The 25,831-nt window shown below is 38.5% G+C and overlaps 1 protein-coding gene across 16 annotated transcripts in view; it reads right to left on the bottom strand.

Moving 5' to 3' along the window:
- LOC117403175 (triadin-like) overlaps nucleotides 1–25,262 on the bottom strand; it is a 131,685-nt gene extending 106,423 nt beyond the window's left edge. For 5 of the 16 annotated variants that reach the window (XM_059024061.1, XM_059024064.1, XM_059024065.1 and 2 more), the window contains exons 1-2: nucleotides 24,836–25,259; nucleotides 14,856–15,068 (exon numbers count right to left, since the gene is read on the bottom strand). In XM_059024061.1, the coding sequence (XP_058880044.1) occupies nucleotides 14,856–15,068; nucleotides 24,836–24,857 (235 nt within the window). In that variant the 5' untranslated portion in view covers nucleotides 24,858–25,259. Of the gene's footprint in view, nucleotides 1–12,522; nucleotides 12,612–14,855; nucleotides 15,069–24,835 lie in introns of those variants that run through there. The other 11 variants (XM_059024062.1, XM_059024067.1, XM_059024066.1 and 8 more) reach the window with 6 other exon arrangements.
- Nucleotides 25,263–25,831: the final 569 nt, after the last annotated feature.

Here is a 25,831-nt window from a genome sequence, read left to right as displayed (position 1 = left end):
TGGCCGAGGGGTAATAAGATCATTAACAGCTAGTTAACCCCTCGGCCAGAGTATAAGAACCTGCAGCTGTCCGTGCTGCAGGGTTGGGGTGTAAAGAGAGGAGGTACAGGGAGATAGAGAGTAGACAGAATATAAAAACAATTGCTAAAACGTGCTGGATTAGCCAGCACAACACTTACTTGTTTGTCTGTTTATTCATTTGGCCCTCGTGCCCTTTTGTTGTTCCTGGTCCGGCTCCTGGGGGCGTTGTTTATCCCACGCAGGACACCATATGTGGCAGGATGGCTTGCAGTGGTGAGGTGTGGTGATGTCACGGACCAGGAAGTAACTGAATCAAAACAATGGATGGGCGGGTGAAGCTGAATGCAACGGCGTTCAGCTGATTTATTAATAAACAAAACAAAATGAAAGATTTAAACAAACAACAAAACAGAAACAAAAGGGCACGAGGGCCAAACGAATAAACAGACAAACAAGTAAGTGTTGTGCTGGCTAATCCAGCACGTTTTAGCAATTGTTTTTATATTGTGTCTCCTCTCTATCTCCCCGTACCTCCTCTCTGTACACCCCAACCCTGCAGCACGGACAGCTGCAGGTTCTTATACTCTGGCCGAGGGGTTAACTAGCTGTTAATTATCTTATTACCCACAGTCTGCACGCGTTTGGTAAGGATGCGTGACTGTCAGCTAGTTAAATAACACTATGTAACACAATCTTTGCCTTTGGGACAGCAGGGACACCAAGGCGCACTACCACAGACGGGACTGGCCACAGCGGACCGAGTTCTCTGTGGGAGGAACAACGTCAAGTGGGAGCCACTGGTGGACCCCCGGAAGGTGCTGATGCCACCACTGCACATCAAATTGGGCCTTATGAAACAATTTGTCAGAACTCTAGATAAGGAGTCGGCAGCCTTCAAGTACCTTCAAGACTTCTTCCCTAAGCTGTCTGAGGCAAAGGTCAAAGCCGGTGTCTTCATCGGACCACAGATAAAGAAGATCCTGGAGTGCAATGAATTCTCCAAGAAGCTCACTACTTAGGAGAAAGCAGCTTGGAACAGCTTTGTCGCAGTGGTTCGGGGCTTCCTGGGCAATCACAAGGCCAAAAAACTATGTGGAACTGGTTGAGACTCTGGTGAAGAACTACGGCACAATGGGCTGTAGGATGTCCCTCAAAGTCCATATCCTTGATGCTCATCTTGATAAATTCAAGGAGAACATGTGAGCGTACTCGGAGGAGCAAGGCGAGCGCTTCCACCAGGATATACTGGACTTTGAACGCCGCTACCAAGGACAGTATAACGAGAACATGATTGGAGACTACATTTGGGGGCTGATTCGTGAAAGTGATTTACAGTATAATCGTAAATCACGAAAAACTTCACTTCTAAATCTTTTGTAGTCATTTTTGTATTACTTTAGTATAAATAGATGTTAATTTATTATTATTATTATTATTTATTTCTTAGCAGACGCCCTTATCCAGGGCGACTTACAATTGTTACAAGATATCACATTATACATTATTTCACATTATTTTTACATACAATTACCCATTTATACAGTTGGGTTTTTGCTGGAACAATCTAGGTAAAGTACCTTGCTCAAGGGTACAACAGCAGTGTCCTCCACTGGGGATTGAACCCACAACCCTCCGGTCAAGAGTCCAGAGCCCTAACCACTACTCCACACTGCTGCCCCAATTTGGATTCATATGTTGTTTTTTTCTGACTTTATGTGAACGAAAAGACACAAATTCGCCCGTTTTCTCATTGGAAATAGGTAAATTTCAAAATATCACTGTCCTGGTCACAAAAGCAAAGTTTGTGGGGAATAATAGCCATTTTCTATACTTTTGAGGCATAAGCAATTAGGAAATAACACTTACTACCCAGGAACCAAAAAAAAAAAAAAAAATTGTTACACGGTGTAATCAGTAGCTGATCAGTCACGCATCCTCACTGGTTTTAAATTATAAATAATAAGAAATACGCGGCGCTGTTATCCGCGCTGTAAACAATAATACAAATAATAATACATAGGGGCAGGACACTCCGCCACAGCATAACATTTGAAATGATATATTTGTCATGTGCACAGTGTAAAGGTTATTCTTTTCTGTTTAATCACACATCATGTGTGTGAGTTCCTATGTGCACCCACATCTACAAAAAAATACAAAAGAATCTGCTTTATACATCTTGTAAAATTAATTTAACTGAATAATGATAAAAACAATGCTGTATAAAATTGTTTCCTACTATGGCAATGTTTTATGAATATTCCTGGCATTTGTTTTTTTATCTTAAAAGATCAGTCAGGTTGGGTCTGAAAAGCACTTCTTGGGTTCAAACTAACTTTCTCACTTCCAAGTGTCTTTAACATTATACAAAAGTTCATTGAAAAGTTAGATGATATTGCTTTGCTGTTTTGTCACACTCTATTTGGGGGAAAATAGTGTAATAATGTATTTGATCAAGATTTTATGAAATTCCTGTACAAAGCAGTTTATTACTACAATTTTATATTGCCAAGTGAAACCATTTGTCAAAAAGATGGAATGGACTATTAAATTATAGTGTTTAGAAAAATGATGAAGACACATTTTAAATTTGGCAGCTTTTGTAGCTGTTGTAAAATCCATATATCATCAAAATGTTATGGGAGCAAAACTCACAAATGCACTATATTATCTTTAATTGCCACTCAATTCTAAATTATTCATTTTCATCACAGTAAATTGTTGTTAATTTAAAATGTAATCCAGTCACACAAGCAAAGTCAGTACAGCAAGTTAATAATACTGTGTGTATAGCCGACTATGAATATTGTCTTGAGTACATTTTTTGTATTCAATGCTACAGAGTGAATAACGGGTTTCAGTTTGCAATCTCTCTTGCATTCATTCAAATCCGAAGACAGACAGAGAAGCTGAAGGCTGAGCTTGGAAAGTAATTCCTGTAATTCAGCCATTTAATTTTGGTTAAATATACATTGTTTTCCATAAACATATACACTTACATACTGTATATGTGTTACATTAATTTACTTCAGATCAAATGCCTTTAGGTGGAAATGTAGGACATTAGGTAACTAATATGTACCTTAACACCCTGTAGTTGCTTTACACAATGATAGTTGTTCTGATATTGGAGCATTAAAGAACAAAGTATCCAGCAGTTTCAGAAATAATTTGAATTGGCTGGGGTGTTTCAGATATCTACCTACTGTAATTTAAAAAATGTTATTACACAATAATACTTACTGTATATACCATGCAAATCACGCAGGTAAAAATGAGTTTGACAATAAACGGAGATAAGTGTTAGTTTATTTCTACAGTAAGTCAGTGTGCAATAATCACATAAATAGCTGGAACATACAAATTAACACATGATGATAACCTTTGATACCAATTGAATTCCATGTTGTAATAGCTTCAATCCAAGGGGTTAAAGCTAGTAGTTGATAGAAAGGTATAAATGCAATGACTACTTCTTTGATTTAATACCCTAGCCTATTTTAATGATGTTTTACATTCACAGATTGCACTAGTGGTTGGCAGAAAGTTTCCCACTGCGAATTCAAACATTTAACCCATATATATATATATATATATATATATATATATATATATATATATATATATATATATATATATATATATATATACAGTGCCTTGCATAAGTATTCACCCCCCTTGGACTTTTCCACATTTTGTAGTGTTACAACCTGGAATTAAAATGGATTTAATTGGGATTTTTACCATTTGATTTACACAACATACTTAACACTTTGAAGGTGCAATTTTTTTTATTGTGACACAAAAGTTAATTAAACAAAAAAAAAAGACATTTGTTGGTTGCATAAGTATTCACCCCCATGAGTCAATACTTGGTAGAAGCACCTTTGGCAGCAATTACAGCTGTGAGTCTTTTTGGGTAAGTCTCTACCAGCTTTGCACATCTGGATCCTGCAATTTTTGCCCATTCTTCTTGGCAAAATTGCTCAAGCTCTTTCAAGTTGGATGGGGACCTTTGGTGAACAGCAATTTTCAAGTCTTGCCACAGATTCTCAATCGGAATGAGGTCTGGGCTTTGACTGGGCCATTCTAAGACATTCAGGTTCTTGTTTTTAAACCACTCCAGTGTAGCTTTGGCTGTGTGTTTAGGGTCATTGTCCCAGGTCTCTTGCAGACTGAAACAGGTTTTCCTCTAGAATTTCCCTGTATTTGGCTCCATCCATCTTGCCCTCAATCCTGACCAGTTTCCCAGTCCCTGCCGATGAAAAGCATCCCCATAACATGATGCTGCCACCACCATGCTTCACCGTGGGGATGGTGTTCTCAGGGTGATGAGCAGTGTTGGCTTTGCGCCACACATAACGTTTTGCGCTAAGGCCAAAAAGTTCAATTTTGGTCTCATCAGACCAGAGAACCTTTTTCCACGTTTGCTGTGTCTCCCACATGCCTTTTGGCAAAATCCAAACTGGATTTGATATGGGGTTTTTTCAGCAATGGCTTTCTTTTCGCCACTCTTCCATAAAGCCCAGCTTTGGTGAGCGTCCGAGTTATAGTTGTCCCATGGACGGTTTCTCCCATCTCAGCTGTGGATCTCTCCAGCTCCTTCAGAGTTACCATTGGCCTCTTGGTTGCTTCTCTGACTAATGCCCTCCTTACCTTACCTGGTCACTGAGTTTTGGTGGACGGCCTTCTCTAGGCAGAGTCGCGGTTGTGCCATATTCTTTCCATTTTTTAATAATGGATTTAACGGTGCTCCAGGGGATGTTCAAAGTTTGGGATATTTTTTTATAACCCAACCCTGATTGTTGCTTCTCCAGAACTTTATCCTGGACTTGTTTTGATAGCTCCTTGGTCTTCATGATGCTGTTTGTTTAGATATGCTCTCTAACAAACTCTGGGGCCTTCCAGAAACAGGTGTATTTAATCTGAGATCATGTGGTATTTCATTTGCACACAGGTGGACTCCATTCAACTAATTATGTGACTTCTGAAGGCAATTGGTTGCACCAGAGCTTATTTAGGGGTGTCACAGCAAAGGGGGTGAATACTTATGCAATCAAGACTTTTCAGTTTTTTATTTGTAAATAATTTAGAAAAATATGTAGATTTTTTTCCCCACTTCGACATTATGGACTATTTTGTGTAGATCAGTGACAAAAATATCCTAATTAAATCCATTTTAATTCCAGGTTGTAACACTACAAAATGTGGAAAAGTCCAAGGGGAGTGAATACTTATGCAAGGCACTGTATATATATATATATATATATATATATATATATATATATATATATATATATATATATATATATATATATATATTTTAGCTCAAAGAGCCAGCTGCCCAACGTTTCGATATGTTGTACATATCTTTTTCAAGGGAGCCTGTGTTTGAATCCAAACATTGGAGGTATTTATAGGTTTTTGATGGCATGACAACTACTTGTTATTGTTTACATTCAAATTCATGATTTATTCTTACATGATGTAATGGTGTTCTATATATTGTGACATCATTTTTACTTCTATCTTTGAATCTGTATTAATTCTAATTAACACTACTTTCAAGTAGCTTTCGAGTTAAGGGGAATGAAAGCAATGAATACAGAACAATGGGTAATCGGGAAATATGCAAATTGCAGTATTTCAAATTTCAAGTTGCGCTGCACTGATGAGCCCCAAACAGGGCGAAACAGTCTGCAGATACTGTACTTTGACTTTTAAAACACTGTGAATGTAGAAGCTGTTAGGTGACTTTCACACGATTTGATTGGCTCTTGTAATGGTGAAATATATATATATATATATAATTTTTTTGCCTTTTATTTGATTTTATAAATGTTCTGCTGATCTCAACACTTTCAATTTTGATGTGCAGGTTTTTGAGGCATTGTTTTAATCCATATTGTTTGTCCTTGTTTTATGTTACCCCAGGGTAAGTTTGTAAGCAGTTTGAATGCTTAATTAAAAGTGAAAGAAACTGGTGAATAGGGAAATGCAAAGTGCCTACTGTGTGCTCTAACACAGGTAAACCACTGGGATTAGATGACAGTCATGCTTTGTGTTAATATTTATTTTGTTGTTAAAGGATTTTAATTTTAGTAATTAGTAGCAACATGGTTCTAGCCTGATTTTAGATGTATTGTAGGAACCATGTGGTGAATTTTAGGGGTGATTGGTCACACTGATCCCCATAATTTGGGCACTAGTTTTCAGCAGGTTTGTGAGGCATCCAAGACCTGCTAGTGTTTGTCAGATCCATAATTGAGAATTGATAAATTAATCCTTGTGGTTTGCTTTATGTTACCGTATTTGTTTACTCTGGATGTCAGTCTTGCGCGGAGCACACATGGGGTGGGCTTGAAACAGCGTCTGTGGTGGCTGGAATAGTATGCCGCTCAAAGGGGGTGGGTTAAGAAGGATAAATACTGGAGCCAGATGGGCAGGTCAGAAAAGAGAACAGAGGAGTGGGCTGTGAAGAACAGCAAGGCCTGGCATCAGTGGTGGCATTGCCTACTCAAATTAAAAAATAAATACAATCTGCGTTATTCGGCAATTAAAATAAAAGGCTAAAATGTAGTCGCCCCCCCCCCCCCCCCATCACATTATAAGATACGCAAACAGCACTGTACTGAATAACAGTGAACACAGGAAGCATTTTCTGAAACACTTTTAAATTCTAAGACGGTTACAGCTCACCAGTGCCATAAATCAGCAATATAAACAAACTTACCATTTTGCTTTAAACCTTTACTTTAAAACAGGTCACTGGCGGCTGGTGGCCAAAAAAAATGGTGAGGCAGAAAAAAGGCAGAGGGTTTTGATGGTCAGGGCTGCAATATTACATACTCTGGAGGCCACCAGATCTGTAACACCTTCAATGAAGGAATCTGCTCCTATTCTGCCTGTAACTTCCTTCATATTTGCAGCCATTGCACCAAAGCCCATTCCCAATTAGTATGTCACCGCTAGCCCAAAAAATCAGCTCAAAATCAAAAAACCTCTGCTAACGTTCCAAAATGATTACTCAGATTCCTGTCCACACCCTTTAATATCCAAACCCTAGCCTCAGAACTACACAAGCACCCCCTGACCCTTCTTTTGTTTCTTTCCTAATTAAGTCTCACTAAAGGGTTTTCTACTGGTCTTTTTTGTCTCCCTACCTCTTCCACTTATTGCAAAAAACTCCAATCTGCCATCCTAGACCTCGAATCAGTTGATATTTTACTAAAAAAAGAAATACACAACCAGTTGATGATAGGTCCCTTTGAATCCCCTCCTTTCCCACTTTTCACATTAACCCCATCGGGGTTGCAATAAGGAAATACTCGGGCAAAAAGAGACTGATAATCAACCTTTCCACTGCCCATAACTCCACCACACCCAGCATCAATAATCACAAAGATTTCTCCCTGCAATATACAACAATCGACCACGCCATATCCTATATGAAATGCATTTAAAATCATGCCCATTGATCCTGCACTCTGGCACCTCTTCGGAGTACAGTGGCGTTCCAAATTTTACTTTTCTGTTTGCCTGATGTTCGGCTGCAGAAGAAGCCCCAAGATATTCGATACCCCATCAGAAGCACTGTGCTGGATCCTCCTTAACTACTGCATTCCTTTTCTGCTGCATCTCCAGGATGATTTTCTTCTCATTGATTTTCCCCACGCTCCCCCTGCCCAGAACCTAACGATCCTCAAATCGTTATTTTCAAATCTCGGCATCCCCCTAGCATCAGAAAAGACCTTGGGTCCTCTCACTTCCATCGAGTTTCTAGACATCACCATGGATTCCCAATCTTTTTCAGCCTCGCCTCCCCGGGGAAAAATAGATTGTATTATATCTATTATTTCCACTTTTCTGTCTGGTCCCCCTCATACCAAATGCAATCTGCTGTCCCTCCCAGGCCATTTAAACTACGCAATGAGGATAATTCCTCAAGGAAGAGCTTTCATCTCCTACCTTCTGATCCCTTCCGTTGATTCCCTCAACGAAGTCATACTCCTGGTTCCTTTTTGCAGCGAGGAACTCTGCCTGTGGGAGCTCCTACTAAAAGAATGGAACGGCATTCTTTTACGACAACTGTCTCCTGCTGCCAGAAGACATGCAACTATTCACAGATGCAGGCATTGGAGGATACTACAAGGGAAAATGGTTTTCTGCTCCATGGCCTGAAGAATTCAGCACCATTCTTATACCTGATCAATCCTTGTCATTTTACGAGATGTACGGTCGCTGTAGCCGCATTCCTTTTGGGGTCTTCCTGGGCCCCAAAATCCATTTTTATCCACTCAGACAATTCAGCTACAGTCCAAATCATTAACAAAGGTTGTTCATCCTCCCACCATATAATGGGAATATTCAGAAGGATCACCTGGTTATCTGTTACTCATCAGTTCATTCTCAGAGCTCAACACATTCCTGACCACCTGAATGTAGTCGCTGATTCTCTTTTTCGTTTACCAATGCAGAGATTAAGAGCATTAGCTCCCGAAGCCAACCTCCTGCCAACTCAGATTCCTCCCTTTTCAGACATGATATTCATGTGAGCCACCCGCTATATTCCCTGGTTCTGCAGGCTCAAGCAACAACTCTTCTCAGCATCGCTCCCCACTCACTGCAAATGTACTGGTCATCCTGGAATTGCTTTAAAAATGTTCACATTGCATTCAACATACCCTTCCCTTCATTTTCAATGCCCATAGTATCATCCTATATTATGTCTCTTAAGAATAGAGCTATAAGAGTTTCCTCCATCAAAGTTTCAATTTCCGGCACCCAGTTTTTCCACAAACTCATTAGCCACCAGCTCTACACTCAGCAACTCACAAATGTCACTAATCCTGAAAGTGCTTCAACGATCAGAATCTCCTTCTCCCCCTACTCGCCTACCTATCACCATCAATGTACTCTCCAAGTGCATCTCATTTATCTGCTCCGGCTACTCCTCCCAGTTTTTAGATAAAACCTTAGAATCCCCTTTTCTCCCTCTTTTTTGGGTTCCTTAGGTGCTCAGAGTTTACATTGCACTCCAATAAATTCAACCCCCAGATTCACCCCTGTATCTCCGACTTATCAATCACCTCTTCTGATACCCTTTCCTTCCTGATCAAAAGAAGTAAAACTGACCAGGAAGGAAAGGGTTCCCTAATCTATTTGTTTAAATTAAACTCCCATATTAGCCCATACGACCCCCTTCTCTCTTATCTCCATCTCCGTCTTTCTCAGGGCACGTCACCCTCAGACCCGCTGTTTATTAATGAAAACGGAACAATACGGAACAATTGTCACCCGCCATTGGTTCCTCTTTCACCTTCGCCAGATTCTTTCCAGGTCTGGATTTGCAGCTGAGCAGTTCTCCGGTCATTCTTTCAGAATTGGAGCAGCTTCTCACCACGACTCCTGACTCCCATAGCAAACAGTTAGGTTGTTGGTCCTCCAGTGCTTACCAAGTTTACATTAGAACAAATATTACAGATCTTAAAAATGTGCTCTTAAGCGTTAATAGCCTGCCCGGAGGAAGGGCAATCTCATCAGCCATGGATTCCAAGAGATTTATTTCCCAACTGGGGTTTTGTTTTCCTCTCCTGCGTATTGACGATCATTTGTTAAAGGTTGGTTAAACCTTGAAGTGGGCTATATCCAGTGGCAGTGAGACTGGATATAGTCGGCCAGTCGGCCAGGCAGCAAACCCTCAAACCAAGTTAGGTTTGTGTATATATAACATACTTCTCTGTAAAATTGCATACTCCGCATTCTCCTCAATAAATATTTGTAGTTAAACATTTTGTGATTGGTGTTTGTCATGAAACTACTTAACTACCCATTGTTGTGTAATATGTAGTTCCCTGTGAATTATTTGTTGTTATTTTTACATGTATTTAGTTTGATAATTCACTGATGGTGAAAATAGAATGTCTTTAAAAGGTGGACATAAAAAACAAAATATTCTACAGTTTAGCATTTACTGTTTTTCAGGTCAGCATTTAAATATTTAGGAACATTTGTTGTGTAATAACTAGAGAAACTGATCAATTTTGAATGAGACAACGCTATTTTTTATGCTTTAATCGAGAATCTAGAATGTAATGCATTAATTTAGCAATGAGCAAAATAATTGCATAGATTAAATACAACAGACTTAAATAGGCAATTGAATGTTATGAAATTTCATTTTTCAGAAGAGACCAAAAGCATATCTGACAGGAAAGAAACCATTTTAACAGTATAAAATTGGCAATTACTCGGAACAATTATTTAGCTCTTACCAGCAGGATGTAAGTTGCTTTTTTCTTGCTTTATTCCTTTCAGAAAATGTGCCTTTGACTTTGCACTGCTTGCTAATAAGGGCCTGCTATTTGCTGAACACAGGAAACTTGCAACATATTTAAGGGCAATATCTGAATAACTGCCATAGCTGCCCACAAAACATCATAACCAAATCATCCTTTTTATGCCAATGTTTAAACTTAATCTCATTTTACATATCTGGCCATTACCTTTCTTGGGTTTAGCACTCAATTTGAAACAGATCCAAACAAGTAACATGCCAATGTAGACAAAACATTGGGCCCCATTTAGCAAATATATGCGCAGCCACTTTCGCGCATGCAAAAATGACAGTGTTAGCGAACCACCACAATAGCACACGAAAATTTGATTTAGAAGTCAGGTCTCATGCATGGGCTAATGCATATCAAACAGCGAATCATGCACCCAGCCAATCAAAATATAATGGGGGGAATAAGGTTACAACCAATAAGGATGCAACAGCGAATGGATGGCATTTTGAAACCCCAAAAAAAGAAGAAATGAGACAAAAGTGCAAAAAAATTAAATGCCCAGGAGCCCAAGTGAGGAGGATGACCAAACTCCTCAAGCAAGGCTACAAATTTTTTATTTTTTTTGCAGCCTGGAGGCGGGTATACTTACAAAATAAAATAAAAAAAAATCTATAAGACTTTGTCTGACCTGCCTGGCATGTGCACCATCTGTAACCTCCACCACTGGGGCTTCAAGTTCAGCATCTACTTCCCTCAAACCTTGTAGTCCTTCCTCTGTAAGTTCAACATCACATCCATTACGGAGAGCTATGTGATGTAAAATACAACCAGCCAGGATGCTGTTACTAACCTTCTCAGGAGTGTACCGTAGTGTTCCCCCAGAGACATCCAAACATCGGAATCACATTCTGAGGATTCCAAACGTTCGCTCAATTACAGTATGAGCACATTTAAAACTATGGTTATACCCCAGGGATCGTGGGGTTGACCAGCAGTGTCAGTAGCCACCGCTTCAGTGGATACCCATTGTCCCCTATCAACCACCCTCTCAGACTGTCATCGCGCTGAATCGCAGCTGCGAGGATAAACGAGTCATGAGTGGAGCCAGTATAGTTTGCATACACATTTGTGATGTAGTTGTTGGCATCACACACTTCTTGCATCTTGACAGAATAGGTCCCCTTATGGTTTATGTAGATGTACCTATTAAGTGTTGGTGCACATAGCTGTACCTTTGTGCAATCGATGGCTCCCAGGACACCAGGAAACCCCTACCTCCCAAGAAAACCCTGCTTTGTATTTTGTTGCAGCTTGTGAGATACAGGGAAATGGACGAATTCTCCTGCCCACTTTACTAAAGCTGCAGGTACATCTCGCACTGCACAGCTGACTGGCTCATGTCTGCAGTATACTGTAAAGCCATAAATATTTGTGAGCCTTTTATTATGCATTTTTCGCGTATGAAAAAAAAATCAAATTCCACTAACAATACATACTTCATATATTGCAACAGGTAGCCAACATTTCTGGAGCAAAATAGGTTTTATGGGTGTGATTCGCCTAATATTTTGGTCGCAAATATGTATGGCTTTACAGTAACCCACAGTACTTTGGAACGAGCCAGTGGCATAAAATGTTATCATGTAAGCGCTACAGGCAAACAGTGTGCTCCCCACATGTCTCCTTCCAGGTCAGCCTGAAGCAGTTGGCAGATGTCAGTGATTGTTTGTGTGTTGAGGCAAAATTGCTGTATACATTGTGTGTCAGACAGGTTCAGAAAAGACAGACGACTTTGAAATATTTGGGGACGTCTCCTCCTCCTCCCCCTGGCAGTTTCAAAAGTGTTTATAGTCGACCATGTAATTTGCGCACAGTTTAGACCTGGTTTTCACATGTCAATTGAAACGTAAACGCTAACACTGTTGATGATCGCTACATGTGTATGTAAATTAGGACTCCCCTAAAGTTCAGCCCATGTCCAGCTCTAACACTGACTTGCCGGGTGAGCACTAAAACAGCAGCAAAATCACATAGGTGGGCAAACAGACTTTGTGCGCCTGATTTTGGTGCACTAACTGTCCGCAAAAGTGTTTTGCGATTGCCTTAGAGGTTTGCGAACGTTGCTAAATAGGGCCCATTGTCTTGTAGTATTATTATTTTTTTTTTGTTATGCATACATCTAGCGTTTTAAAACATTTTGTGATTATTGTACCTGTTTTGATGCACCAATACAGCAGTTGGGTCTGCAGGCACACATTGGGAACAATTGGTCTTTGCCAGGTGGTAAACAGGGGTCATCACAGTATTGTGTATAGGATGCTTTTTATTGGGTGGTAACAGGATGAATCATGGAATGGGCAGAGAAAAAAGGAGGGAGTTAATGAAGACATTGAAAGAGCGATTGACCAGTATAATGAAAATCAGCTGAAGTATTCTGTAAATCTAGATGTATCTGTAGTCTCTCTCTAATTTAGTGTGCAAAAAAGACATTGTACATCTACTTGTATATGAATAATATTATTATGAAATGCTAGCAGCCTATCCACATCTCACTTTAACTTCTTGAGCAGCAATCACAATTTATTATGGATTATTCTTCCTCCCATTCTTGCATTTTATATTTTAATAAACATTGAAAGGAATTTAATTTGACAAAAACCTCATGTTTAACAGGTATTGATGATGGGTGAAACTATATGGGTTTTATTTGAAAACTTCTCATTGTCCAAATTAATCCATGTCCCTAGAAGAATAACAAAAACATATTTTGAAAAAGTTGAAGAAAATATGAAAGAAAGTTAAAACTATGTTTGTATGTATATAATAATACATGTTTCCCCAGGTACTACAAAAATAATGGTAGTATTTACTGAATTTCAATACATTCCTGGGAACAATTTGGTCAAATATCAATTTCTAAAATACATATTGTAAGCTCTTAATTCACACCTGATGCTTTAAGGCAATGATGCTGTTGCAACTCCTTTTGATGCCTAATACAGTACGTTCCATACACAGCAGATACATTAAGGAGGCAGCTCAATTCATTGCATCACTATGCTTTACTGAGTAGGCCTTCAGCATTGATGACACACAAGCTGGTAACTCTTCAACTGTAAAATAAACATACTGGTATTTTCCCCCCAGGGGTCATTTATTGGCTTCCCTGTTAAAATCATTAAATAAAATAAATATAGGGGTTCAAATTAGATTAATTCATGTATAAAATGTGTTATTTACAAATTACATTTTATTGAAAATAGGCATGTCAAAATGAAGTTAGACCAACAGTTTTGCATATAGGTATGCCAAAATGTATTGATGATAAAATTGATTAGACAATAACAACAATAATAATCTTAAATTTATAAAGCGCCTATCATGACAAGTCATCACAAAGCGCTGTACATAAAAACACAAATAAAAATAGACAATAAGAAATATCAAACATTAAATCTAAAAAATAGCCATTTTAAACAAATACGTTTTAAGGCAAGATTTTAAAAAAGCACCCAAGGATTCAGAATGCCTAATTTCTTTGGGAAGGGCATTCCACAACCTAGGGGCATAGGAACAGAAAGCCCTATCACCCACAGTTCGTAGTCTGGTCGTGGGGACACATAAGAAACCAACATCAGTAGACTGCAAATTGTGTCTAGGGGTATAAATAGACAAAGGGTCAGTTATGTAAGGGAGAGGCACACCCTTCAAAGCCTTAAAAAGTCAATAGCAAGATTTTTAAATCAATGCAAAACTTAACAGGATGCCAAAGGATTCCAGAACAGAGGTAATATGATCACCAAATCGAGACCTAGTCAAAACCCTGGCTGCTGAGTTTTGAACGCACTGCAATTTGTTTAGTTTAGGGTGTTCTTAGACACCCCAGCAAGCAGGGCATTTCAGTAGTCAAGTCTTAATGAGACAAAGGCATGAACCAGTTTCTCTGTGATATTCTGTACATAGACATATATACAGTATCCAGTTCTAAGAATGAAAAAAAATGAATGAAAGTTGTGGTCTGTAAGTAAGGAAGTGTCCTATAATATTTTCAAAATGGTGAACATATGTAGGAAGCCCCATGCTGAAAAAAATAGCAGCTCTTAACGTTTTTAACAACAACGTTATTAAAACAAATGCCATCTATTTTACATCTGCTATAACAGCATTTGAAATGTCAATTATAACATTTTACTGTTTCAAGTAGCTTAAGCATGCCAATTCTGCTTATAGAGAAATGCTTGGCTAGTAAATTTCAAGAAGGAAAGAAGAGGTTGTCTCCAGTTTTTAATAGGTTGAATGTAAAGAAGGATATAATGGATGAAGGTAGTAACAAGTCAACATAGCATGACTGGTATAATTTAGTGGAAAATGTAACATGACCATGTTATATTGCAGCTTTGGTAAACTTGGACCACACATCTTGGTACACTTTTACTTCTTGTGTCAGATCAACATGATCACCTAATTAGCTATACCATCGAAATGGACTTTAAGCCACAGAAAGTAATATGATACTTTATAACATCATAAAAATGTATTACTTACCAACATAACTCTTGTAATCGGTTAAATCAAACATGACAACAGCAACAGCCGACCAGGTGACAATTAAGGCTACAACAAGCAACCATACTGTAGGGGAGCTGAATGTTGAAACTAAGTCGTCAGCCACAGATTTTTTTGGCACATTAGCTGAGGGTTTCAGAATGGTTCCATTCTTGTTGTCTGTCACAGTTGTGGTGGTGGCAGACACCCGTCCTGCACAGGGTTAAAAAGAAGAGCGTCAGACCACATTTAGTTTGTGGCAGTGATGAAATGTCACATTACAACACTCTCAGTCACTGATGTGAAAGAGTAGCAATAAGCAAAGTAATAATATTACCCTCTTTCTGTGTCACTAATGCAATACAGGTTTTATATTTAGAAGGAAACAAAGAAAACTGTTGCCTTTTTATTGGTACCATTGATCATCTGTCATTTCTTCTTACTTGGAAAATCTCACCCAATGAATCAACAGCACACTCAAGACAAAGTTTGCATATGTAAAGCATTGCAAAATTCAGCTGGTTGTACAATAGCTACTAAAGTCAAATTCATAGAAGCCAATGTGTTCACAATTATGTATAGTATAGCCTACATACAGTACATACTGTTTCAACTAAATGAGGCACATTTCTTAAACTGTTTAAGTCTCTAGCACTTAAAGTTTTGGCGCTACTGGAAAAGGACAGCCATTTAAGTGGAAACAAATAGAAAAAGTCCAACTGTATTATGAAAAACAAAGAATATGTAACCAGAGAGTATTGCATACTATAAGCAAGCCTGCAAAATCGCTTTGACCTGTTGCTTCTTACTATGAAGTAAATCAACATTCAACAATTTACAATAACCTTCATTGTTGTGCAATTCTTCTGGAACAGTTTTGTATGACTCCAGTTGTATTCCTCTCAGAAATGCTGCCTTTACCTTTGCACTTGCTTCCAAATGTTAACAGTAGACATTTAACAACACCATGTGGTATTTGTGTGGCTGGTATTTGTATGGATTCTGTGATCACTGTAGCAGCTTCTCCAAATTAAGTAAATATTCTTCTAACATTTAGAATGAGAAGTAGGAGAAAGCGGGTTGACGATAATAATATTAACATCACTGCTTTCTTGTATTGTAGTTAACATTCCAAAGGTGACCTTTGTCCTTTCTGTATTTTTTTGCTGACAGATTTTGGCTTATGCATTTGGATTAGAGGGGAATTACACTGAATAGACTGGCCTGTTTTGACATGTGCTGCTATAATCCTACTTTGCTTATGTTTCCCATCTAAGATTATTTATTATTATTTATTTCTTAGCCGACGCCCTTATCCAGGGCGACTTACAATTGTTACAAGATATCACATTATACAATATTTCACATTATATTTACATACATGTGGCGGAGTGTCCCGCCCCTATTTATTATTATTTGTATTTTTGTTTGCGGCGCGGGTAAAAGCGCCGCGTCTTTTATTATTATTTAAAAACCCCGTGAGGATGCATGGCTGATCAGCTACTGATTATTTAAATAGCTGACAGTCATGCATCCTTACCAAACGCGTGCAGACTCTGGCCGGGGGATAATAAGATAATTACCAACTAGTTAAATCCCTCGGCCAGAGTATATAAACCAGCAGCTCTCTGCACTCGGGGTTGGGGTGTTGGAGTAGAGAGTACGGGGAGCGGAGAGAAGGAATAACATTTAAAAAACAATTGCTAATACGTGCTGGATTATCCAGCACGGCACTTACTTGTTTGTTTATTTATTCGTTTGGCCCTCGTGCCCTTTTGTTTGTATTTTGTTTAAATCTTTTGTTTGTTTATTATTAAATACGCTGAGTGCTTTTGCACTCGGTTTCACCCGCCCATCCACTGTTTTGGAGTCAGTTACTTCCTGGTCCGTGACGTCATCCACCACACCACTGCGAGCCAGACTGCCACATATGGTGTCAGAAGTGGGATAAAACAAACGCCTCCAATAGCCGGACCAGGAAAGAAAAGCTCGTTTTTTTGTTCGTTTTTTTTTCAAAGTGTTTTTTGTGTGTTTTTTGGGGGAAAAAAAAATAAAAATAAAAAAATAAATATGGGAAGAAGCGGACGGAGGAAGCAGCAGCTACAGCAGCGTGGGGCCGGTCGCAGGTCCCACTGTAGCTCAACCATGCTGGACGTCTGCCCCACCTGCTTGAAAGGTGAGGAGTGGTGCTTCGCTGTTGGGGAGGTGGGTCACATAGCACCCGACCAACCCCCTCCATGGCAGGAGAAAGAGGAGCCAGAGCGTCCAGTGAGGGAGGACCTGCATCCTCCAAAGAGGACGAATGCACTCTCCTCTGAGGGAGTCTGGGACTGGCTGGTGGAGCTGAGGAGGGATTATGAGGAAGCCCTCCCTGCAGTGATCAACCTCCTGTGGGCAAGAGATGGGGAGCGCTGGGAGGCCTGGGAACAGCAACACCACCCAGCATCCCTCCCAGACATCGCAGCCATGGTGCTCAACTACCTGGCTGCGGATATGGGAGAGACCCTGCTGCTGCCATCTCCAGCACAAAAGGGCACGAGGGCCAAACGAATAAATAAACAAACAAGTAAGTGCCGTGCTGGATAATCCAGCACGTATTAGCAATTGTTTTTTAAATGTTATTCCTTCTCTCTGCTCCCCGTACTCTCTACTCCAACACCCCAACCCCGAGTGCAGAGAGCTGCTGGTTTATATACTCTGGCCGAGGGATTTAACTAGTTGGTAATTATCTTATTATCCCCCGGCCAGAGTCTGCACGCGTTTGGTAAGGATGCATGACTGTCAGCTATTTAAATAATCAGTAGCTGATCAGCCATGCATCCTCACGGGGTTTTTAAATAATAATAAAAGACGCGGCGCTTTTACCCGCGCCGCAAACAAAAATACAAATAATAATAAATAGGGGCGGGACACTCCGCCACAATACAATTACCCTTTTATACAGTTGGGTTTTTACTGGAGCAATCTAGGTAAAGTATCTTGCTCAAGGGTACAACAGCAGTGTCCCCCACTGGGGATTGAACCCATGACCCTCCAGTCAAGAGTCCAGAGCCCTAACCACTACTCCACACTGCTGCCCAAGATGTATTTCTTCCTTTGGATGCTATGAATGCCTGATAGCACATGATGCTAAAATGCTAGCAAGGATTTAATTTCAGTAGTGTGCAGTCTGAGAATGGAAATGTGGAGGATTTTACAAAAGACAACTAAAATTGATGTCTGCCAAGCGAATCAAAAGCTGACTAAACTAACCTGAAATATCCTTAAATATAGCTCTAAGTGTGCATACAGAACAAAAGACATGATTGCCCAACTTCTTTGGAAATATTTTTTCAAATTATAAAATAGAATAATCTGTAACACTGAACTCATTTTAGAAATGGAGACCAATAAGTATGGACTATCAACTTGACAATTCAAGAAACATAACACAATGGGACATATTTTCCTATATGATCTACATAATGCTGCTGTTTATTTATTTTAGTCCAAGGCTATGGAATTCAACATCAAGGGAAGGGCTTATTTTAATGCCATTTTTGTCAGTATACAGTACCTTTTTTTTTTCTGAAGGACAATTACAATACAAAATCCCGAAATTAAATACCTAGGCTATTTCAAGTTATGCTACCACTGGTGGTGAAGTGCTTTTTAAAAAATACAGTATTCTCGTTAAATACTGGGAGACATACAGAACTCTCTCAAGACGATTCAATACCAATCAGGTACCATTGCTTGATTTTTAAACACAAACCATGTGTACAATATTTTTCAAGGTGTCTAAAGATGTTTAAAGGTGTCTGCTAAATAAATAAATAATAAAATAAACTAAAGTTGAACACTGCTTTGCCACTGCAGTATTTGTCTCTATCTTCCATTGAGATAATCATACATGTATTGTGCCAGCAGGGCTTGTGTAAACTTAAGCTCTTAGAATGGGGTCATGGTCCCTTTGTAAAACCTCAACTTACAGGATCAACGGAAGTGCTGAACAAACAACAGATAACTTCTCATGCAGTTTTCGATTGTTGAAAACTGTTCTAGTCACCTCGCTATAAAAATTGACATTGCTGCTGTAGAAAGAGTGCAAAGAAGAGTGACCAGAATTATCCTGGGTTTAAAAGGCATGTAATATGCAGACAAGCTAAAAAAAAATGCAGCAATCTGATTGAAGCATTCAAAATTCTAAAAGGTATTGACAATGTCGACTCAGGGGGCCTTTTTCGACCTGAAAAAAGAAACAAGGACCAGGGGTCACAAATAGAGATTAGATAAAGGGGCATTCAGAACAGAAAATAAGAGGCACTTTTTTACACAGTGAATTGTGGGAGTCTGGAACCAACTCCCCAGTAGTGTTGTTGAAGCTGACACCCTGAGATCCTTCAAGAAGCTGCTTGAGGAGATTCTGGGATCAATAATCTACTAACGACCAAACAAGCAAAATGGGCCGAATGGCTTCCTCTCGTTTGTAAACTTTTTTATGTTCTTATGCTCTTAACATTTACTTACAAATGATATTTGTAGGCATAATTAACAAACTGAATCTTGGCTGCACAGAGAATAACCTTTTATGTTTAGAAATGCAGAACATTTCTCATTAGCTTACTAAAAAAAAGGTGTGTGTGGGGGGGGGGGGGGTCTTGAATGCTGGATCAGTGGCTTACACACAAACTCAAGCCTAGATGGCACAGAGGTTGTTCTGATGCAACCAGAGCACTAGGAATAGCACTAGGAACCTCACTGCTTAAATTATTTTGCATAGCAATATAGTAGACAATAACCATTGGGACCAGAGCTTCATTAATGTTCTTCACTAACATTATTGGGGTTGCATTACTGCATTGGCCTCTGAAGACAAAAGAAGGAATATCTCGATCGCAGCACCCTATAATTGCTCATAATAAAACTTCTTGAAATCTATCCACAATGTAATCATAGCTGACAAAGCACTCACCCTCTCATTAGTTCAGTGCTGCAAATCGTTTTGAAAATTGGTGTTAAACTTTTTGGAAAGTTTAGCCTACTGGTGCTAAACTATGAAACCCTGCCCTAACCTGCCCCCCTCACAACTTACCACGCCACACAAACCGTCTGTCTTGTGTATGCAGATGAGTGTGGGTGGGTCATGACAGTAGTCCAGACCCAATGAGAAACTATCATCATCTATGGTTGCTAAGGAGAATAAAATAAATAAATAAATGAAACATATCTACTGGCACCAAAATGCAATGTTGTTGGTGCTCCTGGTGCTAGAATCTAGTGCCATAGTGACAAATTTGCACTCAGTTACTTTCCCCCAGTACGTTAAAAAGTGATTGTGGATTTTACAGTCAAGCCTTTATTTGTGTTTGAGAAAACTAAAACCAGGGGTGAAATTCTGCCGGTACTCACCAGTACTCCATACCGGGACTTATTTTGATGCCAGTACTGTGTACCAGGACTTATTTAATCTGCTTTTCATCCAACACGGATGCATTCCATCCACTCACACAGTCCACTAGCGCAACGTTTCTCAAATGCAATTTCATGTAGTACAGTCCATGCTGCTTGCATTCTGTTTCCTCATACTGCTTCTGTTTCTGTTAGCTGCTATTGGCCACCATTAACGTCAGCATAACACTGCTGACGTTAATGGTGGCCTGCATGTTGATTGGCCGAGCTTTCATTCTGATCAGATTTCATTTTGGCATGAGTCACAAATCTCCACCCGTTTCTCTTTGTGTCAGTGCTCATTCATTGATCAACAAGAGAAGACCTTAGCAGTGCAACTTGAAAACAGCAGTGGAGTAATTATCATTATTATGAATTAATAAATATTTTCTATAGTGTGGCAGAGAAACTATCTGAAATATTCGAAACGAACATTGCTGCACATGAATTTGAAGGCAAAAATCCATGTCAGTGCTCGTCATAAATTACATAGTTGATAAATATTAGAAATAACTATCACAACGCTTTTTGCCTTGCACCGATTTACCACATTGTCAGAATTTGTGCGAAATTTTCTAAAATGGTAAGTGATGTGTGGGACAGTAGGGATTAACAATACATAAAAAAACAGGATCAAAGAGCAGCTTCAGATTTGGTAAGCAAGTCAGAATCGGGATACAGATGGAGGTGTGCTTCACACTTTTCAAACACTGGCCCAACTTGCAAGGTACATGTTAAGCATAGTGATCAATGTTTTGTTTTGTTGTGTTCCTAGTATTTTCTGTTATGAGGACTGTAATAAACGAAAACCAAAATGGTGAGGTGTTTTTTCTTGGTTCAATGCCCCCTTTTCTAAAACATTTTGAAGAGTTTATAAAAGACAAATGTGAGTTTTCACTTGCGTGGACCAAAAAAAAAGACAGAAATAAACCACAGTAATGACATTACTTTATGAAAATGTGTCTTTTGCCACTGTGTTTCTTGTGCATAAACCAAAATACCAGGGATAAAATAAAATAAAATAAAAAAATGTACTTTTATACTGTTTCTGCATGATTTCTTTTTTTTCTGGAATAGATCATGGTAATTAATCTACACAGAAACACAACAGAGCAGCACACAGAGCATGTTATGGTAAGATAAGTAATAACTACAAAATAAATAAAAGAAACAGGGATATATGTTCTAATCCAAGGCTATTATTGTAGCATGGCCAGGTCCTGTTATAGGTAAGCACCCAGGGTCTGGGAAGTATGGGGATGATTTCAGAGAATACTATGGAGATTAAAATGGCCAAGTACATCATTAGTAGTTGTACTGCCTGTTACATAATACATTTGAGGGCTATTTTAGCCCCTATTGTGCATTGTTTGACTTAGACCTTTTTGTACAATTTTTTCATAACACAGATATTTTTTATACCACTTTTTATAACATCATCCCTTTTTATGGATATCTTGAAACAAAACCCTCTCTACAGCAGTTACAGCATAGTGTAATATTTCTTAATGCTCGTCATTTAAATCTTAAGTGTTATATTACACAGCTTTCAGTATTTTCAACTTCTTTGTTTATGGTGAATTGGTTATATTTGATCAATTATTTTTGAAGGCTTATTTTGTATTTATAAATGTATTGTGTACCAATATGTATACATTTCAAAATGTTTACACCTGGCTGCGCATACGAGTACCTGCACTTGTTTGTTGAGAATTTCACCCCTGACTAAAACCAAACAATTATATTGGGATTGTCTGACTTTATAACAAGTGTACAGTTTATGTTTAATTGATATATTGATAATATAGTTAGGGGTGTAGTGGCAGAAAACAAAAGTACCAGAGCTGTCTTTAAATAAAACATGGTACATTCTAAACAGTTAACCCTTGACATTTAATTCAATTAAATACCATTGTTTTGTCACGCTTTATTTTTAGAACGGCCTCGTAACTATTAACAACCAGCTACAAACATGTTAATATACATTATATCTTTTTCTGTTAATTGTTAGTGAATATATTGTAGGCCAGCTAAAACTGCAAACTGCAAACATCAGAGCCCTATGGATATCAATTCCCAGTCGATCATATATTTGAAAAAGTAATGTTTAGCAAATTAAATCAGGTTTTTATTAGCAGGCTTCTTAGCCACAATGCAGAAGAGCCAGGTTTGTCTGCATCTGTGGTTATAGAGCTTTTAACCTCATCTCACCGAGAAGGAACAGAACCCGTAAAGGCATCCCAGTGAATCAAACAACATTGCCCGTTACATCAGTTATAAAGATCTTAATGTATAACCTTTAGCTCAAAATGAACAACATTTAATAAACAGTTAACAGCAACGCTCTGGTTCGCTCCAGACCCACTACTGCCCTGAATATGGTATATTAAACACAGTTTAAAGTATTACTGATCTTACCAAATACTTTTTGCTTTACCACAGGAGTGTGTTTTATGAGAGGAGCTTGTTTTACAAGGGATGTTAAATGTAATTGCTCAGTCATGCTCCCCATGTAAAATGCATGGGGTACATATTATATTCTAAATATTACATTAAAGGTAAATTCAGGGTAACGGTCCCTGGTAAAGTACATGCACACTTACATTTTTATAGTTTGAGACACAAGTATTTTAATATCAAAATATAAATCAGCTATCTTCATTTTTTAACAATGGGCTTGCACTTTTCTTGTTCTTTGCGCAAATGCAACTGTAAACAACCTTCTCTTTTTAGAAAAAGAAAAAAAAGGAAAGGGTAAACACCTGCACTGTAACAATACTTAAATTGGAGTTATGAGGCATTTTGTTGAGTAATATTCATTTTCCAACCATTGTCCACCTATGGACACATTATCTGAACAGCCAATAAACTGTTCTTGAAATGATCACTGATTATAAATAAATAAATAAATAAATAAATAAATACATAACTTTATGGAAGTCAACTGAAATGTGTTTTAATCTATGTCTAAATTACACCTTTTCTTCTAACAAGGCACTCTTCTGCAAAAATGTTGTTTGCCCATTATGCACTCTACACTGCAAATGTCTTTTGAATGAGGTCATCATGGGTTCCCAATAAACTCTGTCCTGCTGGGTTGCATGGGCCCATCCCACACCTATCCTTTGAGTGTTTTCTCAGTGAAATACTGTATGCCATTAACTGGTAATGTAAACCTGTGCTGTGTACATTTCTAGCTCATGGTCTTAATAATATTAGAACGTAATGTGTTTATTTTGTCATTGGTGATATATCAGTGCTAATTTCTTTTGATAACCAAGTTTCATAATACCACATTTCCCTTTATGTTATTGCTGAATCATAAAATGGGATATTAAATTTGTAGAGTAAAGGCAATTGGTATATAATTGGTGTCTCACAGCTGTAGTCCAGTGTTACTGTAACTTTCCAACCCTGTTCAATTTCTCCCACTACCTTATCGAAAAACAACACCCAATCCTTTGTAATAAGAGCAATATACTATACCCATCATGCCGAGAATTTCTTGGAAATATCGACCAAGCTGCCAAATGTATGTGCCAAAGACAAAATGTATCAGTTAGTATTGATACTGAAGTCTGACTCAGCACCACAGTATGAGTGTCCACTGCTTTACATTAGAATCTGCCAGCTTCAACCACCTGTTTGAGTACTTTCCAGCAGTCTCTGCTGTCAACACAGCAAATTAGAAATTACATCCACCTGCTGACTAAGGGACCTCTTTGCACAAACCATATGCCAGTTCCATTCAATTCAGTCAACTGTCCAAAGTAATATACCTTTTAAATCTTCAAACCTGTGTTTGTACAGATGAAGCACCACAAGTGTTACTAGTAATCATTTTACATATAGCATAGTTAAATGACAGAAATCAAACTTTAGCATAAAAAGTAAAATGTATTTGCAGGCATTTATTAAGATCATGTTATGCCACATTACTTGGTATTGACAACAGACAGAATACAATATTTGAAGTACCTTAATTATTATTACATTGCAGTGGTAGTTTCACAGTTGGCATATAAAAAGTACTTGGAGTTCCACAATAGCGTGAGACATTAAGTGGTGCAAATAGGAGTCAGATCAATGCATCTATGATAATACCTGTGAACAAACATTTTGTAATAAGAGGCCAGTTAAAAATGTATCGCAATTACATAGATACGATATCATGCAAATCACTCTATATTGTATGTGAACTATAGATTGAGTAAATATATAATTAGTAATGATTCCATTTGTCTACTATGAAAAGTTCTCTGATATACAATAAATATTGATTCCACACCCACATTTTACAGGTTGCCTAACACATGCCTTGTCGGGAAATACGATCTGCAGTATTTATAGAAACCTATAGTCATCTAATCCTCCCATGGTGTACCCAGGAATAATCATACTTAATAACTTTCCAAATGTCACTCTTTCAAAGTTTTTAAGATCAAGATTATGTAACCAGCACAACAGGACAGGTAACCGCATGATTGTGATGAGGCTAAGACATTACTGAATAGAAAAACTTCAGAAAGTTTAAATTTGATATACATTACCTTCAGCAGTGATCTCAGTCATGGTGCTGTGAGGTCTCAAGTTTAGTTCCCTTGGTTGTAAAATATATTTGAAGGTAAAAGATTTATATTCCTTTTTGCTTCTGTGACCCCTGCCAGAATCCTTCCCCTTTAGCAAAGCCCCAAACCTTTCCTTGACACTTGTTGCCAAGTCTTGAGTTTCAACTTCTTTCTAAAATAGCAATGTCCCAGACCAGGTCTCAGCCACTTTCTCTTATTGCATCATAAAAGGGGGGTTGATAGTAGCATCTAGCTCCAGGTCGGGGAGCAAAGCAGGAAAAGAAGCCTGAAAGCCCATGCAGTGAAATATGCAGTTAAAGCCTGCAAACTTCTTCCAGTATAATTACAGCCTTGTGGGGGTATAGGTCAGAGCATCAAACCAGGGCCTCAAGGTAACCTTATCCATTACTGCTCCCGTTTATTCTTAGAGCACTTAATACCAAGAGCATTCTGTCTTGCCTTTTTTGGCCAGGGGTTTGGCCAGACAGAGGCCACTGCTGTCACTGGTGTGAAGGGGATTGGAGTTGCTTATCTCTGTTTTCATTCTCACTGACAACCGTCTCCTCTAACTCAATACAGACAGCACTGGCTCACGACACAGAACACTCATTTGAAAAAGGCTCCTAATAATAAACTAATACTCCATACTCCATACTAGCAGGTAATTCATGCAGATGTGTTTCTTTTTTTCTCCACTGTTATGTGTCATCCTTGAAAATCAGGATTGATTAATTCCTGCCTTTTAACACTGTCTTTTCACTTTTGGAGTCTCTGTGGAAATCATGTTAAAAATCCTTTCAATGAGACAGACCACATTTGGAATATGGGATCATAAACCTCTGATTAAACCATACTTTCCATAAGTGTGTGAATACCGCAATTACAAAGAAACCCAGAATTATAGAATACCACAAAAGCTTTCCATAAACAATATTAACAATGGCTTGCTGGAAAATGGGGCTTAAGAAAGCACTGTCT

Source organism: Acipenser ruthenus, chromosome 5 (assembly GCF_902713425.1).
Source record: "Acipenser ruthenus chromosome 5, fAciRut3.2 maternal haplotype, whole genome shotgun sequence".
Taxonomy (NCBI): domain Eukaryota; kingdom Metazoa; phylum Chordata; class Actinopteri; order Acipenseriformes; family Acipenseridae; genus Acipenser; species Acipenser ruthenus.
The sequence above is the reverse complement of the archived record's forward strand: the minus strand, read 5'-3'. Positions and strand labels throughout refer to the sequence as shown.